At 35.2% G+C, this 16,843-nt stretch overlaps 1 protein-coding gene across 3 annotated transcripts in view; it reads right to left on the reverse strand.

Annotated features, from left to right (window-relative positions):
• LOC107041635 overlaps positions 1-16,843 on the reverse strand; it is a 62,405-nt gene that overhangs the window by 1,698 nt on the left and 43,864 nt on the right. For 2 of the 3 annotated variants that reach the window (XM_015262265.1, XM_015262266.2), the window contains exon 2: positions 35-567. In XM_015262265.1, the coding sequence (XP_015117751.1) occupies positions 35-500 (466 nt within the window). In that variant the 5' untranslated portion in view covers positions 501-567. Of the gene's footprint in view, positions 1-34; positions 568-16,843 lie in introns of those variants that run through there. The other variant, XM_015262264.2, reaches the window with a different exon arrangement.

Genomic DNA, 16,843 nt, shown 5'->3' on the forward strand with positions numbered 1-16,843 from the left:
AAAATCCAAATGGAAAAATTATTTTCCAACTTACCACCACCAGCGCGAAGCATGTCAAGGAAAGTGCTCTCAGCATTTCCTCTCGTTCGTCCTTGTTTCTGTGACGGGGTACCAAAACTCAAGCTCTGTATATTGATTTCTGCTTTAAGCTGCTCAGGTGGTATATCATCAACCCTAAATTCATTTGGATCCTCAACAAATGCTTGTTGCAAATCACGCATTATTTTCTTCCGGATAGTCTTCTTCATCGACAGGTGCCGCTCTAAATGCTTTACGTCGCTCTCGGTTAGAGTTTTGCTGTTGTCCCGACGACGTGATTTCTTCTTTTTGCTGTTCTTTGGACTCTCCTCCTCCCCCGATGTCGAGCCTACTGATACCGCACTGTCGTTGCCCGTCAACTTCTCGTCCAATTGCCCCCGGCCGGTTTCCCACTTGCTGGCGAAACCAAAGATGTCCCTCAGATGTGGGATATTTCGATCCGTCGTTTGTTGTCTCGCCATTTTTACTAGGATGACACGGATGACTTATGGAGACTTCCAGCTTTACTTAATTTATTGATCGGGTGATCTGAAACATTTTACAAAAAATAAGTTTGCTATTTTACACAAAGAAAAAAATTGCTAGTTTCAAGAGAAAATTTCTGACATGTTAGAAAGCCGTAGTTCCTGACATGCATTTTTTTTTAGAATTTTGAATGGTTTTGTCTGAAATTGATCATGAAAATGCCCAACGAATTCAAGGTCAAAATCTTATAACGTCAATGAGAGGATAAATAAATAGTCAAATTTGTTTTCAATCACAAGATATTTTACTGTTGTTGCTACCGAAGGGAAACTATGTAATCGTCAATTTTGATGATCTTTTAATTTTGTCTGCAAATTATGTAGAATGTCATGAAACGTGAAAATATGATGATTTTAGAAAATGCGTGTGAAAATTTTTAGAAAATTTCACTGAAAAAGGACTAAAGGACTAAAGGACTGAAGTTCAAAATCGTAAATTTTGTTGCATAATTGGTATCAATCGGTCAACCAGTTTTCGAGATATCGCAATTTCCCAAAAATCTCTATTTTTTCAATATCTGAAAAAGTATGTGACTGAATTTAATTTTTTTGACGTTGAATTTGACGTCGAACTGTCATATCGTCCCCGATAACATGCAAAAAAATTGAAATAGGAAGTTGAAGTTTGGTAGGATTGTAGCTCTTATGATATGACTGGATGAGATCGTGGATGAGCCGAATCGAATTGGTAGCTTAGAAGATATTCCATTTTTTGTGAAAAACTATTTCGCTCAATATCTTCTGAACTACTGGCCCGATTTTTTTTTTATTCTTTAAAATAGTTGTCATGATATTTTCTATCGAGATCAATCCAAATATGAATACCCGCTCATACAAAAATTTTCCAGATATTGACGTTTTTTCCAATTCTTTCTTTAGAGTTTAATGTGGCGTTTAATAATACGTGTAAAACTTGGAATAAACATCTGAGATTTTGCCTACTAATTAGTATTATTGAGTCCCACTTGTGTATAAAATTTTGTGTCAATCGATTTCGTACATCCTGGCATATAGAGCAATTCATCGAAAAATATTTTTTTCTAAAAAATTACACATGGCCATTTTTAGGATGATTTTCGAATCTGGACGACTTAACAAGTCGTATAAAATAAAATTATGGTCTTTTCTATTTAATATTATGTCAATATTTGATAAACTATGTCATAGTTGTAACAAGGACAGGGGGTGTGGTCTATTTTAAGAGGTGTAAATCTTTGATGAATAGCTATTATATTTTCATGTAAAATTGTCATTTTTATTTAAAAAAAAACATTGCTACGAGAAATTGGTAGGAATAAAAAAATGAAAAAGACTAATAACGTATAAAATAACAGTCAAATGTCTTGTATCAAATAGGTTCCGTTCGTAAAACAAATTGAGATGTCAGAAAAATATTTCTCAACTCACTTGAAACATCTATAAAAATAAAAATAAATAAGCGTTGATTTTAGAGAATTTTTCCGCAAGGTACTCCAATAATAAAAAATCCTTGAGTTTATTAATTTTTTTCTAAATTCCAAGAAAATGGTAAAGAATTATCTGCTGAGGAAATTCTACGAGTTATCTCTGTAAATATCCTTCACGATAATTACAATTTATGACGAGACTTTTTCTTATCTTATTTCGCTTACTTGGGGACTGATTTTGAACGATAATGAAAATAGCCATCCATCAGAATATAAGAGAACGCGGAAATCTAACATCTTTTCGCTTCCCTGTCTAATGAAATTGAAGTAACTACTTTCAAATCTCTTTCTCACTCAAATGACATGTCTTGATATTTGTCTTACTCCTTACAATGTTTCACAAAAAGTGTCACGGGAATATCCTTCCGTACGTGAAAACGTAACACGGAAGTTAAATTGTTTCTATCCGGCTGTGTCTGACTGTATTAAAAAGGTATCATAGAAAACAATTCGAATTCCGTTGCCTTTATCTAACAATGAGTTAGAGATCTTTTATTTTCGCTTCTTCTTAATATTGAAGAAATTCTCATATTGCCAACCCACGAGATTCAGCACCCCGACTGGCCTTTCTCATTCAGAATATTGCGTAGGCGTAATTTAATGTATAACATCCGCTTTTATTTCACCCTACTGAGATTTGTATGTGTACTATATAACTCATACGTAGCCACGACGTTAATCAGAATTTCCTTTTTTCCATGCAGTCATGCATATGAAAAATCTAGTAGAACAGACTTATTTTCACCTATAAATTACAATATTCATTACCATATATGACTCAAATTGATTACGTGGGTGGGATACAATGTTGAATATTTGAGAATGGATAGTTTTATTCTGCATGTGGGGAAAATCGCCATTCGCATCCGTCATAGGAATTCAATTTCGATAATTTTTAATGCTTTCAATGTACCTTTGTAATATACTGAGTAAGAGTCTAGCGTCGAAGGATTAATTTACGAAAAGGTAAAATATGTAAAAATTGTCAGAAAACGATAAATGGAAGAGATATACGTTTTCAGATCTATTTATTCCTACAACGACGCATACAGCGGTTCCTCTATTCCCGTGTAATAATTAAACAGAATAATTCACATTCAATATGAAATTGAATAGTTTTGTGATGATTTTCCATGAATTGTCGAACTTAATCATTTTGTCCAGGACAAATTTAACCCAACTATCCTTTTCTAAAGTGTAGTCCGCAAATTTTGGAGGCTTGTATCTTAGCGAAAAAAAAATTGCACGACTGTGGAGGCAATTTCATTCGTTAGATTAAATATTACTCTAGTTCAATCCGGAGTTTGTTTTTTTCATCCGATAGTTTCTGCGCTATTATGATAAGAAGATGAGAAAACTTCTGTTTTTCATGTGCCGTGAAAATTAATGAATTTGACTGAGTCCCAGGACCTCAATTTTTTTTCAAAAATTATCCCAATTTTTTACATGATGGCCCACTTGTTCAAGAATGGAATGGTTAAACAAAAGTTTGATTTTTTGAACAATTATTGTTTTTTTAAAATAAAAATATCTCATGCGACTATTTCTAATGACGCATAACCAATTGGAATGAAAACAAGTTGATAACTCAATTTTTGCATAAGCTAGAGTGATTACAAGGATTTTTATGAAAAAACAGAAAAACGGAAATATCTCGAAAACTTTGTATGAACGGCCGTATATGTTTTGATTGATTCTGATAGAAGGCATCGAAGCAAATATTTTGAAAAAAAAATTGAAATCGGTTGCGTAGTTTTTAAGGTATTGCACATAAAAGGTTTTCAGAGAAAGTCAAATATCTCGGAATCTACTCACGCGATTGGGCTCATTTTCAATAGGAAGGATTATTACCATGAGAGGAAGATTCTGTCCAAATTCCAAGTTGATATCTCAATTTTTGTACAAGCTAGAGTGATTACAAGAATTTTTATGAAAAAACAGAAAAACGGAAATATCTAGAAAACTTTGTATGAACGGGTATATATGTTTTGATTGATTCGGATAGAAGGCATCAAAACGAACATTTTGAAAAAAAAAATTGAAATCGGTTGCGTAGTTTTTAAGGTATTGCACATAAAAGGTTTTCAGAGAAAGTCAAATATCTTGGAATCTACTCACGCGATTGGGCCCATTTTCAATAGGAAGGATTATTACCATGAGAGGAAGATTCTGTCCAAATTCCAAGTTGATATCTCAATTTTTGTACAAGCTAGAGTGATTACAAGAATTTTTATGAAAAAACAGAAAAACGGAAATATCTAGAAAACTTTGTATGAACGGGTATATATGTTTTGATTGATTCGGATAGAAGGCATCAAAACGAACATTTTTAAAAAAAAAAATTGAAATCGGTTGACTAGCTTCGAAGATATTAGCGAAAAACGATTTAAAAACGAATAGCTTTTTCTCAAAAACTATTTGATCAATCGGGCTGAACTTTTGCACAGAATTAGTCCTTGTTAAGGTCTATAATCTGACAAAATTTCAGATTTTTTGGAATAAGTTTAGCCAATTAATTACTCAGTTTTACAAAAATTGACCACCGGAACGGTGGCGATGGACATTGACACCGACAGACATGGTCGCCAAACTTCATATTTTTACGTTTCAGACCATTCTACATCAGTTCCAATCAAAATTAGAGAATGTGAAAACAGCACGATTACAATGCTTCCATTCGAAAGCAAAAATATCTTCGAATAGACAATTAAAAACTGAATACATTTCGGTTATGATTTACTACGAGAAATATTCCAAATATTTTACAAAAATTCTTGAAATTTCCGTCTTTTCACTGACCGCACGTCATTATATGATTCTAGTAGAAGGTTATCTTTCGGGCCCTCGGAATTGGTGCCACATGTAAAATCTCCTACCTCTTTCAGGGATGGGTGGCCTGCCGTCAAGTAAGTTTCGGGGGTTAGTGGGACGACCATCCAACTATGGAACTGTATTTTTCGAAAATAAAACATTTTTTACGAGTCAAATAGAAAAATAAATAAATTATGAATTTTATAAATAGTAGTGGTGAATTAATACTAGTTATAAATTTTTAGAAAAATCAATAAGTTATAAATATTTTTCTCAAGGCCTCATGGTTGCCTTCGCTGGCCCTGGAAAAGGTAGCAAAGTGTACATATGGAAAGGATTTTCCAGACCCGAGAGGGAACGCTGTGGTAAAGTGGTAAAGGGATGCGGCTAGGGTAATAATATATTTTCTGGAAAATTTCAACAATTATTATAAATCTTTCAGAGGATCTATTGCTATGAATATTTACATCAAAGTATAAAATATTCCATTGTCCGTAAATTGCAATTTTTCCCATTCAAATTGGTTATTTCTTATCAGAGATAGGCGCGTGAGATATTTTTATTTAAAAAACTAATAATTTAAAAAAAAATGAAACTTTTGTTTGACCATTCCATCATATAAATAATTGGGATAATTTTTGAAAAAAAATTGAGGTCCTGGGACTCAGTCAAAGTTCATTAATTTCCACGGCACATGAGAAATATGGGTTTTTTATAATCTTCTTATCATAACAACGCAGAAACTATTGGATCAAAAAGAATGACATTCCGTATCGGAGTAGAGTAATACTCAATCTAACGAATGAAATTGGCTCCACAGTCGTGCGATTTTTTTTTCGTGAAGGTACAAGCCTACAAAGTTTGCGAACCACTTATTTAGGCTTTAGCGTTGCCGAAATTCACACTGCCCGGGCGCGTTTAGCGAGTTTCCAGCAACGTCGCGTCATAGGCAATTTCATTTAACATGGGAAAAAATAATTCGTCTGTTCGAAATAATTTGTTTTCTTTAGAAATTTTGGGAAATATATCGTTCTAAAAACTACTATAATTTTTTCGACACTTCAATTAACAAAGTCAAATTTTTTTTAATTTTTCCAGTTAGCCAGTCAATTGTACGTAAAGAAAACCGACGGGCGGCGGGGTTTCCCTCATAGGGTGACCAATCTAGGGTTAAGGTTGGATTCCACGGTTCGATAGTTGAAATTTGATATACACTTTTGATCTTATTATATAATTAAAAAATTAGAATTTATAGAACCGGAAAAGAGTCCAGATTGGAATCACATCTCTTCTGAGTTAACGGCTGAGTCTGACCCGTCAGTAGGCGTGCCGTTCCACCAGCATTCTTGATACGCGCGATGAGAGAATGTATCATCGGCTTCTCGTACGAATAGAGCTAAATATCGTCACAGACCGCGCCCTGCGGGGTTCGACTGCGCCGAAGGAAATATTTTTTTTCTACTGAACCCTGAGCGATAGACGACTTTTATCATCACCAGAGTAAACTAGAAGAGTTACTTGAGGCATTAAAAAAATTTCAGCAAAATATTTGCACTTTTGGAGTACTTTTACTATGGAATGAAAATTTTTATGAGAGAGAGTCTCATAGCGCGCCTACTGACGGGTTTTCCGAGACTCGTTTTCAACAAGAAGGAATTTCATCAAAAACATGCAGTAACCCAATTGATTATACGGATTATGAATCTTAGATAACGCTTAATGCTTGACACTTATTGAATCCACGTTCCACGTCGCCATATCCACCGAAAAACCAAAAAGGGCAATTTCCCGGAGACAAAAAAACCATGGATCCAAATCTTTATTTCTTCACTAGGTAACCCCCGAATTAGTTTAGATATTACACAAAAAATCACATGGGATTTCGGCGGTGAGATGGTAGTGACAATTTTTTTAGTGTCATTGACCACCCGAAGATGATGCGGTGACGAACGAAGCTTGGTATTTATTGGAAAATCGCACAGCAAGATTTTCTTCCTGACGCGGTATTCGTTTGATTTGAAAGATGGTAAATTCTTATAGAAATTATTATATAAGAAAACGTTTTAATTGACGCAAATGATTTTCATCATTTGAAAATCAGTCAATAATTTTAACATCTATTCCGAACATCAGACCCTTAATTTCTGAAGTTATAAGAAAACATTTATCCAGAGGGAGAGTAGAATCTTTTTCGTTAATTCTTATGAGCTATGCGGATTATACTGACATTTTTCTCACTTTTTTCCCTCAATTTCAGTTTCCCTAGTGTAATTATACGAATTATAAGATAAATTTCACAATAATGACAACATCTTCAATTCATCTTTCTTCGTGAAAATAGTAATTGACAAGCAAATTGAATGAATATTCTTCAGCATTTACGTTTTTTTAACTGCAAATACTATTTTCTTTTTTATGAAAAATTCACAAGCGTTCCCATAAGAATCATATTCTGTTCTTTATTGCTTGGTTGCGGTATGCCAACGATGAATTCGGCTACACGTTCGAGTAAGTTTTACGACCCGAGTCGAAATACAGGACTTATTTCAGGCCCCTGTAGTATACTCCACGGAGACCTAAGGAACACCTGATTCTCCATCTAAATCTACAGTGTCTCGATCTTCTATTTCTCCTTGAAATGAGCAGTTACTTTCCGATTCAGCAGAGTAGAGGATTAATGATGAACTGGCGATGACTGAATGTAGGAAGTAAGGCGGAGGGGAATTTGTTGTATTCCTACAGAAAACCAATTCCTGAACAACAAAATTCTGTCCCCTTCAATTATATTAAATATTCCGATCATATTTGAAGTCTTCTATGGCCAAATCATTTTTTTATCACTATTTAATTATTTTTCGCTACGACGGGCAGAAAGGCAGATTTTAAAATAACGTTCTCACCACGGGAGGTAAAATAAAGGACCCTTACCCACGTGCTTACAACCCTCGCCTTCGGCGCGGGTGGTAATTCTGCACGTGGGCACGACTCCTTTATTTTCCCTCCCTTGGTGGGAAATATACTATTTCCTACATTGTGCATGCATCAGAACATTTTTATATTCAATTTTAATAATAAATGGAAAATGATTTGGAAAAAAAAGTGGCAACGTTGACCGCACATAATTCTTTTTTTTCCAGAGTTGGTAAGCCTGTTGGTAAGCCTGAGGATTCTCGTTGTACATCGTCACACGCATGAACATGTAAATTTTTTTCATCGCGACATGTTTATCCGAAAAATTCATCACCCACGTCGTTCTAATTTCGCCCTGTCCGGCAAACAGAAGATGTGGGATTATACACCACTTGTGTTCGAGCCCATGTGCCTCTGAATTTTTTAATTTGTGCATTGATAATTATTTAATTATTTTCCTCATATAGAGGTCCGGAAAGTCGATGGATAGCATATAGCATCCCGCTTTCGAAGTAATTTATGCCTTAAAAACATCTAAGGTTGACCGAGTAGAATAGCCCAGGGGATAATATAGATGTAATAGTTTTTTGTTAATTTTGGCTAAAAAATGTTCTGAACCGATGTTTTTTTGCAAGTGTATATCTATCGATATGTCACACGAGGACGAAGTTTCGTGACATTGACTGCATTTTTACGTTCGTAATGTGAATTTTTCTACAGTTACCATGACAATAAATTGCTTTTTTAAAAATAATTTATTTGATTCGAACCATTCTTTTGAGCAATCTAAAACTCCGCACAGGGCTTCGGAAGATATCGAAGAATATACTTGAAAAATATCATCAATTTGGCTGCTTTTTTTTAACTCGCCGGTTCATCATTAAGAAAGAATACTAGTACTTTACAGGCCGATTCTTTTTTAGTTCTCTATGTCGAGAAATGTATGTACTTCCCTCCATACCTAACGATACTCTCCATCCAGCAGATCTCTACATTTGCTGAAAATCGGAAAGACCCAGGTGCAAATCCCAGTCTGAACTATCCAATTTCGTGAGTAAATTTTTCTTGTAAACTAATATTGAGAATTATCCTGGTTCCCCTTCTATCTAATACTTTAAAAAAATCCTAACAATATCTTGTGACGTCACAAGATGTTGGAACGCTATATGACGGGAGTCTTCTGTGTTCGAAGATCGAACTATTCATGGTGATTAACAATGAAAACAGAATAATAATAATAATAATAATAATAATAATAATAATAATAATTCTATCATGTTTATTACTGCATAATGTCTCATTACTATATCCTAACGTCATTACCGCTGCAAGGGTGGCTTGGACGACCCCCGGCCTCGTGCGCACTCGTGTGACCACTACTGTTGCTTCCCGGGGCCGAATTACCGATGCTGTTGAATCGGTCAAACCTTGGCCTAGAATTGACATGCCAAGCCTTGGCGACCCATTCATGGCCAAACATCGGTTTTGCACTGGTATGCCAAGTCTCGGCGACACTTTCACGGCCAAGTGTCGGCTGAACGTCAAATGGCCATTCATCGAATGCAAAATCACGGCCAATAATTGGATAAACTTCGGCACCGAGACTTGATAAGGGTCAAACAGGAAAGACAAGTTGACTAATTCCAACGGTCAAACTCTCATTAGGGTCAGTGTATAGAAGAGAAACCGAGCGCAATCTTCCAACGGGCCAAATGCTCACAAGGGTCACGAGGGTCATAAGGGTCTAATAGAGGTAATGGAAAACCTACTTGTAAGGGTTGGAGGCTTTTATAACAGGTCATATGATCATAGGGGTTAAATGAGTCATACAGAAAAACGTGTAAACAGATGCTAAGGGTCAAACGATCATAAGGTATGTAAAGTTCAAACTCGAGAACTCTATATTAATTATGCATAAGCATTAATGCTGTAATCTTACTATTTATTGATCATAAATAAATAGGCCGTTTACCATATCTATATTGAGTTTCATAATTAAAGACAAAGAATCAGATCGGAATACCATATTTTATTCATAACAGCCGATAAACTTCTTTGTAACTAACAACTCTACCGTGGTCGAGTGGGTAAAATCAAGGATTACCAACCCGAAAGGATTCCAGGATCGAATCCCGACGAATCCACCTTTTCACACATCATTATTGGCGGTTACGGGTTTTTTTAGGAAGGATTAGCCGAAGAATGTGAATTAAATCATTAAAAAGTATTGTATTTTATAATTTTTTTAACCAGTAAAAATGAGTATTGGGTGGGTCACGGGTGCCGATTATCGGCCGACGCCAACCTTGGCAACCAATAACGGTCCTACGTTATCAAACCAATAGCTTAGCCAAAGCTGGGCCAAGGCCGATTGAGGATCGGCACCCAATACACGGCAGCTCGGTTGCCAGTGCTCGCCCAATATTGGCCCGTTTGACTTTTCGTCTCCGGGTTAATCCGAAAAATAAATAAATTTCCTTTTTCTATGCACATTTTCACTTATAATACCACGAAAGCTTTAAAATTATCGACTATTTCGTGATAGGTTTATTGCAAACAGACGAAAGAGTCAAGTTTTAAAAAAATCTTCCATATAACTGTTTCGAAAAACTTGACTTCATTTGTATGCAGGGAACCTTGAGGGAAATATCTGATTAATTTTTCAATTTTAGTAATTTTCGAGAGATTATTTTTCTCATCCGAATTTTGGCCAATAGTTTGGCCTTCAGTGGTTTCCACTGATGGTTTTTTATGAAGCAATTACCAGAAAAAATGATTAAAAATCTATCAGTTGAAAACCGTGTAGATTGTACCGCGTGATGTCAAATGGTGCAATTCTATTGGCTGAAATTTGAATTCGAAAAATAATCACTTGTAATACCACAAGAGCTATAAAATTATCGGGTATTTTCCGATAGGTTCGTTGCAAACAAACGGAGGAGTCAAGCTTTTCAGGTTAAAAAATCACGAGTGCGAAGCACGAGTGATTTTTCCTGAAAAACTTGACGACTTCGTTTGTATGCAGGGAACCTTGAGGAAAATGCCCGATTAATTTTGAAGCTCGTGTGGTATTCGGGGGATTATTTTTCCAATCCAAAAGTCGGGCAATATAATTGGACCATGAGACGAAACTCACAATTGAGAAACGAAAATTGTATAATTAACACAATAACACAATTGAATTCAATCTGTCAGTTTGACGAGGGATTAATTCAACTGCACGATGTTTTTTTTTTTTTATATAGCAACTACCAGAGGAAATTATTCAAAAATTATCAGTTGAAAACCCTGTAGCTTGTACCATGTGATGTCGCATGGGCCAATTATATTGCCCGATATTTGGGTTGGAAAAATAATCTCTAAAAAACCGACAAAATATGTAAATATTCAGCATTTTGAACATAAATTTTTTATAATTGAACTTAAACTAAGGCAGATTTTTTCTTATTTTAAGAACATCTCAGTTCTTGAATTTGGAATATTTAGGCTCTAAAAAGGAATCTCGGAGTTCTTGAATCAAGAATATACAGTTTCTCAAATTGGAAAACATTCTTTATTTATAATGTTGAATGATGAAAAATTTTCGAGAAAAATAATACGCTTCAGTGATTGACGACATTAACTGATATATTCTCGACATGATCAATTGAATTTTTACCTTAAATTTTTATCATTTCAATGGAACTAGAAGTAATTTTAGATGAATTTTTCGATGCATTGTTTGGAAATTTTTATCACACTTTAGTTCCACAGAATTTTCAACCAATTTCGTCATTGTAAATTCCGAAATTCATGGAAAAATCAATGAAAACTGTAAATTTTAGTTCAATTATTTCATGCAAATTAATAGAAATCAGTAGAATTCCCGTAAATTCGTGAATTTTCAGTTAATTTTAAAATCAGTATAGTTTGGCACTCAATTATTCTTTCATCATCTCTTCTCTTAGACCGAAATTCTCAGTTTCCTTCGATTGAATATAGTTTGAATTACCTCATACCATCGAGATGCCCTAAAATAGGTAGGAGTAGGTTGGAGTGGGTGTGACCCATTATGGGTTGAACCAACAACTTCCCGATCAATGGCCAGTTTAGCACTTGAATACTCTATCTATCAGACGGGATAGGAACTCGTGTAAGTATATAGGTTGCGACCCCTATCTCTCTCAAGGAGCTACTGTCAAGTGGTGAAAATGTGAATCCACGCAAGTAGGTCCGCAACCCTACGCTCCGCCCCCATAAGACTTCCCAAATTACCTGTTTTGTTCATTTATCAGAAGAAAAGTTTTGAAAATTCTGAAAAATTCAGGGTGTCCAGCGGTGAAGGAAATCTGGAGAAACCCGGACATTGTCAGAGAATTCGATCGGTTTGGAAAAGTCAGAGAAAAAGCAGAGAATACAAATATTTTCTGAAATTTCAAAAGTCACAATTTGTTTTCCCCACATGCATAAATTTTTCGAATTTTTGTTATTCACAAGAGAGGGGAGGAATACAAATTGGATAAAAAGTGTAGAAGCATTTTTGTAAGGTGAAACCGGAAAATGACGCTTCATCTTGAAACACAAAGGCAGAATGGATTGCGTTTGATATTTTTTCGACTTTTGGATATGCCTCATGAGTGACTGGCACGAAAATAATATTCACTGGATAATATTTCTCTACCACATTAGTGGTCAATCGTCAATAGAAACAAAAAAATTTTGATTACTTCTGTAATCTATAATGGTGTACAAACTACTTTTTAATGTCATATTAATGGTTAGTTAAGAATATTACATTCTAATTACATATTTTTCAATCAATCATGGAGCAAAATGTATTTTTCATTACATTGTTATTGGATGATGGAAGTCACATCCATTTTCATTATTCATTCAATCATATTTTCCAACAAAAACTATTTACCGTTTGATCCTCATTATCGCTTTGCTCCACCCTTCCGTTGGACCCTTATGAGCGTTTCCGTTAGTCAGGGAGTGAAATTAATTTGGTCTGAAAAACTGGCAAAAGTCAGGGAATGTCGAGGAAACTTTTCGCTGGACACCCTGCAATTTATATTCGAATAACTACAACCACCTAGGTGATTTTCAAAATCGTACCGAGTTCGAAACGAAACATCCCATCGTTTCTCAGGAGGAATAATCGAATTTGTGAAAAAACTTTATTTTTCCATGGTTTTACAGGAGTTTTATTGATTTCAGCCAATCACAGCGCAGTATCCGAGGTCACGATACTCTTTTGTTATCAAATTTTTTCGGAAATTGCACACTACCTTCCGGAAATTGCATCTGATAATTGCATAGTAGCTATTCATTTAGTTCTAACCAATTGGATGTTTTGCTGGAACCCGAGTCGAAAAATTGGTCGTTCCGAATCTTCCCTGTGTCTTCCAAAGCGACGATATCTTTTGTGTTCGGATTTTTTTTCCCGTTTTTCAGCAACGACTTTAGTCTTCCATAACTTCACCACTTTTTGAGAACGACAGAAATCTTCCATGTGTCGTTGGGTGTCGTTCGACCCCGCCTTGCCACGGAAGACAGAGGACGACAAAGCGAATACTTGCAACGGCTACCCAATCGGAACGACGAGAGTAGTCGATCTGTACATTCGTGTCTTCCCAACGTTTAGGGTCTATCAAGCAGGTACAAGGATCGGGGATTAATAAAATCATAAAATTTTTATCACTGAACTGAAAATATTCACATGAAGACTGGTATCGTTGTGTCATCGTCAAAGTATTCGAAAGTTTTGGGACTTGGAAAAGTTTTCGTGTCAAGGGAACTTAGAAAAATTTCTTCACATAATTGAACTTAGAAAAATTTGACTTGTTAGTGGAACTTAGAGACGTTTCTTACGAGCGAAATTCGCCGAAATATATTCAAAGGATCGTATATTGAAAAATGAGATCCTAGTTACATAATTATAGATTAAAATGCGGTTAAAATGTTATTTCTTTTGTATGGATCGAATGATACATACATGCATGCATGTTTTTTTGATGTTTGTTTGTACATGGTTGAATGATTATCATTTCATTTTTTTCCTCAACTGATGCATCGGATTGTTACAAACAGAATAACTAGAAAATATTTTATTCGCCTCGAAAAATAGAATGATATTCCTGATGTAGGATATACGAACAATTTCAAGTGGACGGAATAAAAAAATGATCGGTTTTATTGCTTTCAAGCCGAACCGGCCTGACTTGGACGGACAGGGGACATCGTGTTCGGCACATAAAAAAATCGTACCTGGAAACATAACGGTACTTCATTGTTTTTGGGGAATTCCCCTTTTTTGTTGAAAAGGGATGGTAAAATAAGGGGTGGAGGGAACCGCTTGGGTACATTTCCTTTGCAACTAAATATACTTTTCAACCTAGAATATAGCAAGGAAGGGATATTTTCCAGTTCAGTTTGTCGATGACCGTTGGGAGACACGCAACATTTCTCTTCATTTTTAATTATTTTTCAACGTTTTCCTGAGTGTTGTATGGAATGTTTATAATTGTTTTTTGAAAACATAAAAAAAGTGATGTGATACCATTATCTACAGGAAAGATCGGCGTGAGAATGCCGATATGAAATCGAAAACCTACAGCGTCAAATTTCTCAAAAGGAGGTAAGTGTGAATATTAATTGATTTTTCAATACAAGTTTCCATCTATAAAAATACTACGGTTAAATGACTCGATTAAATTATAAAATTAAGGGGAGACCCGCTATGAGTTTTAAAAGTCGCGGACTATTGGAATGAGATTTCTCATATACTGAAGATTCATTATGTATGTCTAAAAACGAATACTTAGTGCAGAAAATTAATTGTTTATTGTTCGTTTGTCTCGCAGACGCTCAAAATGTTAAAAATAGTCCAGGGCCTCCGATTTTTTAGAGATTTTTTTTTTCAAAATTTACAAAAAAAATATGTGCAATAACAATCACGAGTTAGTTTTTTGCAATTCGACTCCTACACAGCTAATTTTGTTTTGTTCAATATTTGTGCCATTCACGTAAAATAAGCAGAAAAATTATCCTTAAAATATTAAAAATATACTCTCGATTCTTTCAGAAACATTTTCCGGGCCATTTTACATGAATGGTAGCATTTTTTATAAACCAAAAAAATGAATATAGCTATGTATTAGGTGTACAAATAAGTTTTAGGACACTTCGATTCCGTGTCATGAAAGTAATTCAAAGTTACCGCTTATATATGTTATGGTGGGGTTTGTTATGTAGTATCAAAACATAAGGGAGTCATAAACATAACCTTAAATTCTGTGAATAAAACATGCAGACCGATAAGCGATTTATTAGACACGGCATTCGTTATGAATTCCATCAAGGAAAAACTGTTAGGAAAGCATGTCAATCAATTTGTTCTGTTCTTGGGGACAACATTGTATGTAAAAGTACATGTGAGTATTGGTATAAGCGATTTAAAGAAGGTGATTTCGACGTTAGTGACCGTGAACGTACCGGGGTCCCTGTAAGGGTGGATGACCAGGAACTGCAAGCGTTGCTGGATAAAAACTCTTGCCAGACGGAAAAACAACTTGCAAAACAGCTTGGAGTAACTCAACAGACCGTTTCCTATCGCTTAAACGCAATGGGAAAGATTTGAAGAGGAACAAAGTGGGTGCCACACTTTTTGACTCAAGAAAATAAAGATAGCCGACTTGACATATGTCTAAATCTTTACAATAAGCAACCTGGAAAGTCTTTTTTGTAGAAAACTGTGATCGGCGATGAAAAGTGGATTTATTTTGATAATCCAAAACGCAAATATCATTGGGTTAACCCGGGCGAGCCGACATCGACACCCAAGCGCAATATTGACTGTAAGAAGATCATGCTGTGTATATGGTAGGACATGAAAGGCGTACTGCATTATGAACTTTTGAAGTCAGGCAAGACAGTTACTGCCGATCGCTATCGTCAACAATTAATAAGATTGAACTAAGAAATTGAACAAAAACGTCCATTTACTGCCAAAGGAAAACGTCCAGTAAAATTGCTCCATGACAACGCCAGGCGTCATGTAGGTAAACCGGTAAAAGATACGTTAATGGCTCTTGGATGGGAAGTTGTGCCACACCCGGTGTATTCACCAGACTTAGCTCCAACTGATTTTCACTTGTTTCGGAAGATGCAAAACGAATTGACTGATGTGCGATTCAAAACATTTGAAGAAGTGCAAAAATGGATCGATAATTTCCTCGCCTCGTAAGATGAAACTTTCTTTGTGGAAGGTATCCGTGAATTACCTAACAGATGGCTGAAGCTCATTCAAAATGATGGAGATTATTTTGATGAATAAATGTAGTTTACTTTTTTTCGAAAATTAATTTTAAATTTTTTGCAAAGCGTCCTAAAATTTATTTGTACACCTAATAGGAGTCGAATTAAAAAAAAAAAACTTGTAATTGTTATTGCACACATTTTTTTCAAAAATTTTGAAAACAAAACCTTTGTAGTTCAAAAATTGGAGGCCCCGCACTATTTTTAACATTTTAAGCGTGTGCGGGGCAAACAAACAATAAAAAATCAATTTTTTTGTACTAATTATTCGTTTTTAAGGTATTGATCTTTAGTGCATGAGAAATCTCACTCCAATCGCTCGCGACTTTTAAAACTCATAGTATTCTCCCTTTAATTGATCATTCTACGTCTCTTCTCGAAGAATTTTGAAAGAAAAAAGTGAATCATTTTTTTTCAGAACCATGTGAAGAATTACAACAAAAGTGGGGTATTTCGACCAGTGGTAATTTAATCGCCTCCGAAGATGAAGCACAGACTCCAGAAGTTCTACTGGCGTATCAAAAAGTACGGGCGATCAATACGGGAATAAAAAGAAATACTTTTAGAGTCAGATCATCAGATAGATCTGGAGATAATGAGAATTCAATCACTTTTACCGAAGAATTCAAATCCAAAACACTTTGAATCGAATAGGGAAAGCCTCGTTGGTGCCCTCCAACGCCCGGATGCCACGGAAGCTTCAACAAATTTTGTCAGTATGTATATAATAGTTCTATGCAACTCCAATGAGTGAAATGATTTCTCGAACATATATAATTAAAATATAATAAAAAA

Source organism: Diachasma alloeum, unplaced genomic scaffold (assembly GCF_001412515.2).
Source record: "Diachasma alloeum isolate Michigan unplaced genomic scaffold, Dall2.0 Dall_scaffold_00370, whole genome shotgun sequence".
NCBI classification, from domain to species: Eukaryota; Metazoa; Arthropoda; class Insecta; order Hymenoptera; family Braconidae; genus Diachasma; species Diachasma alloeum.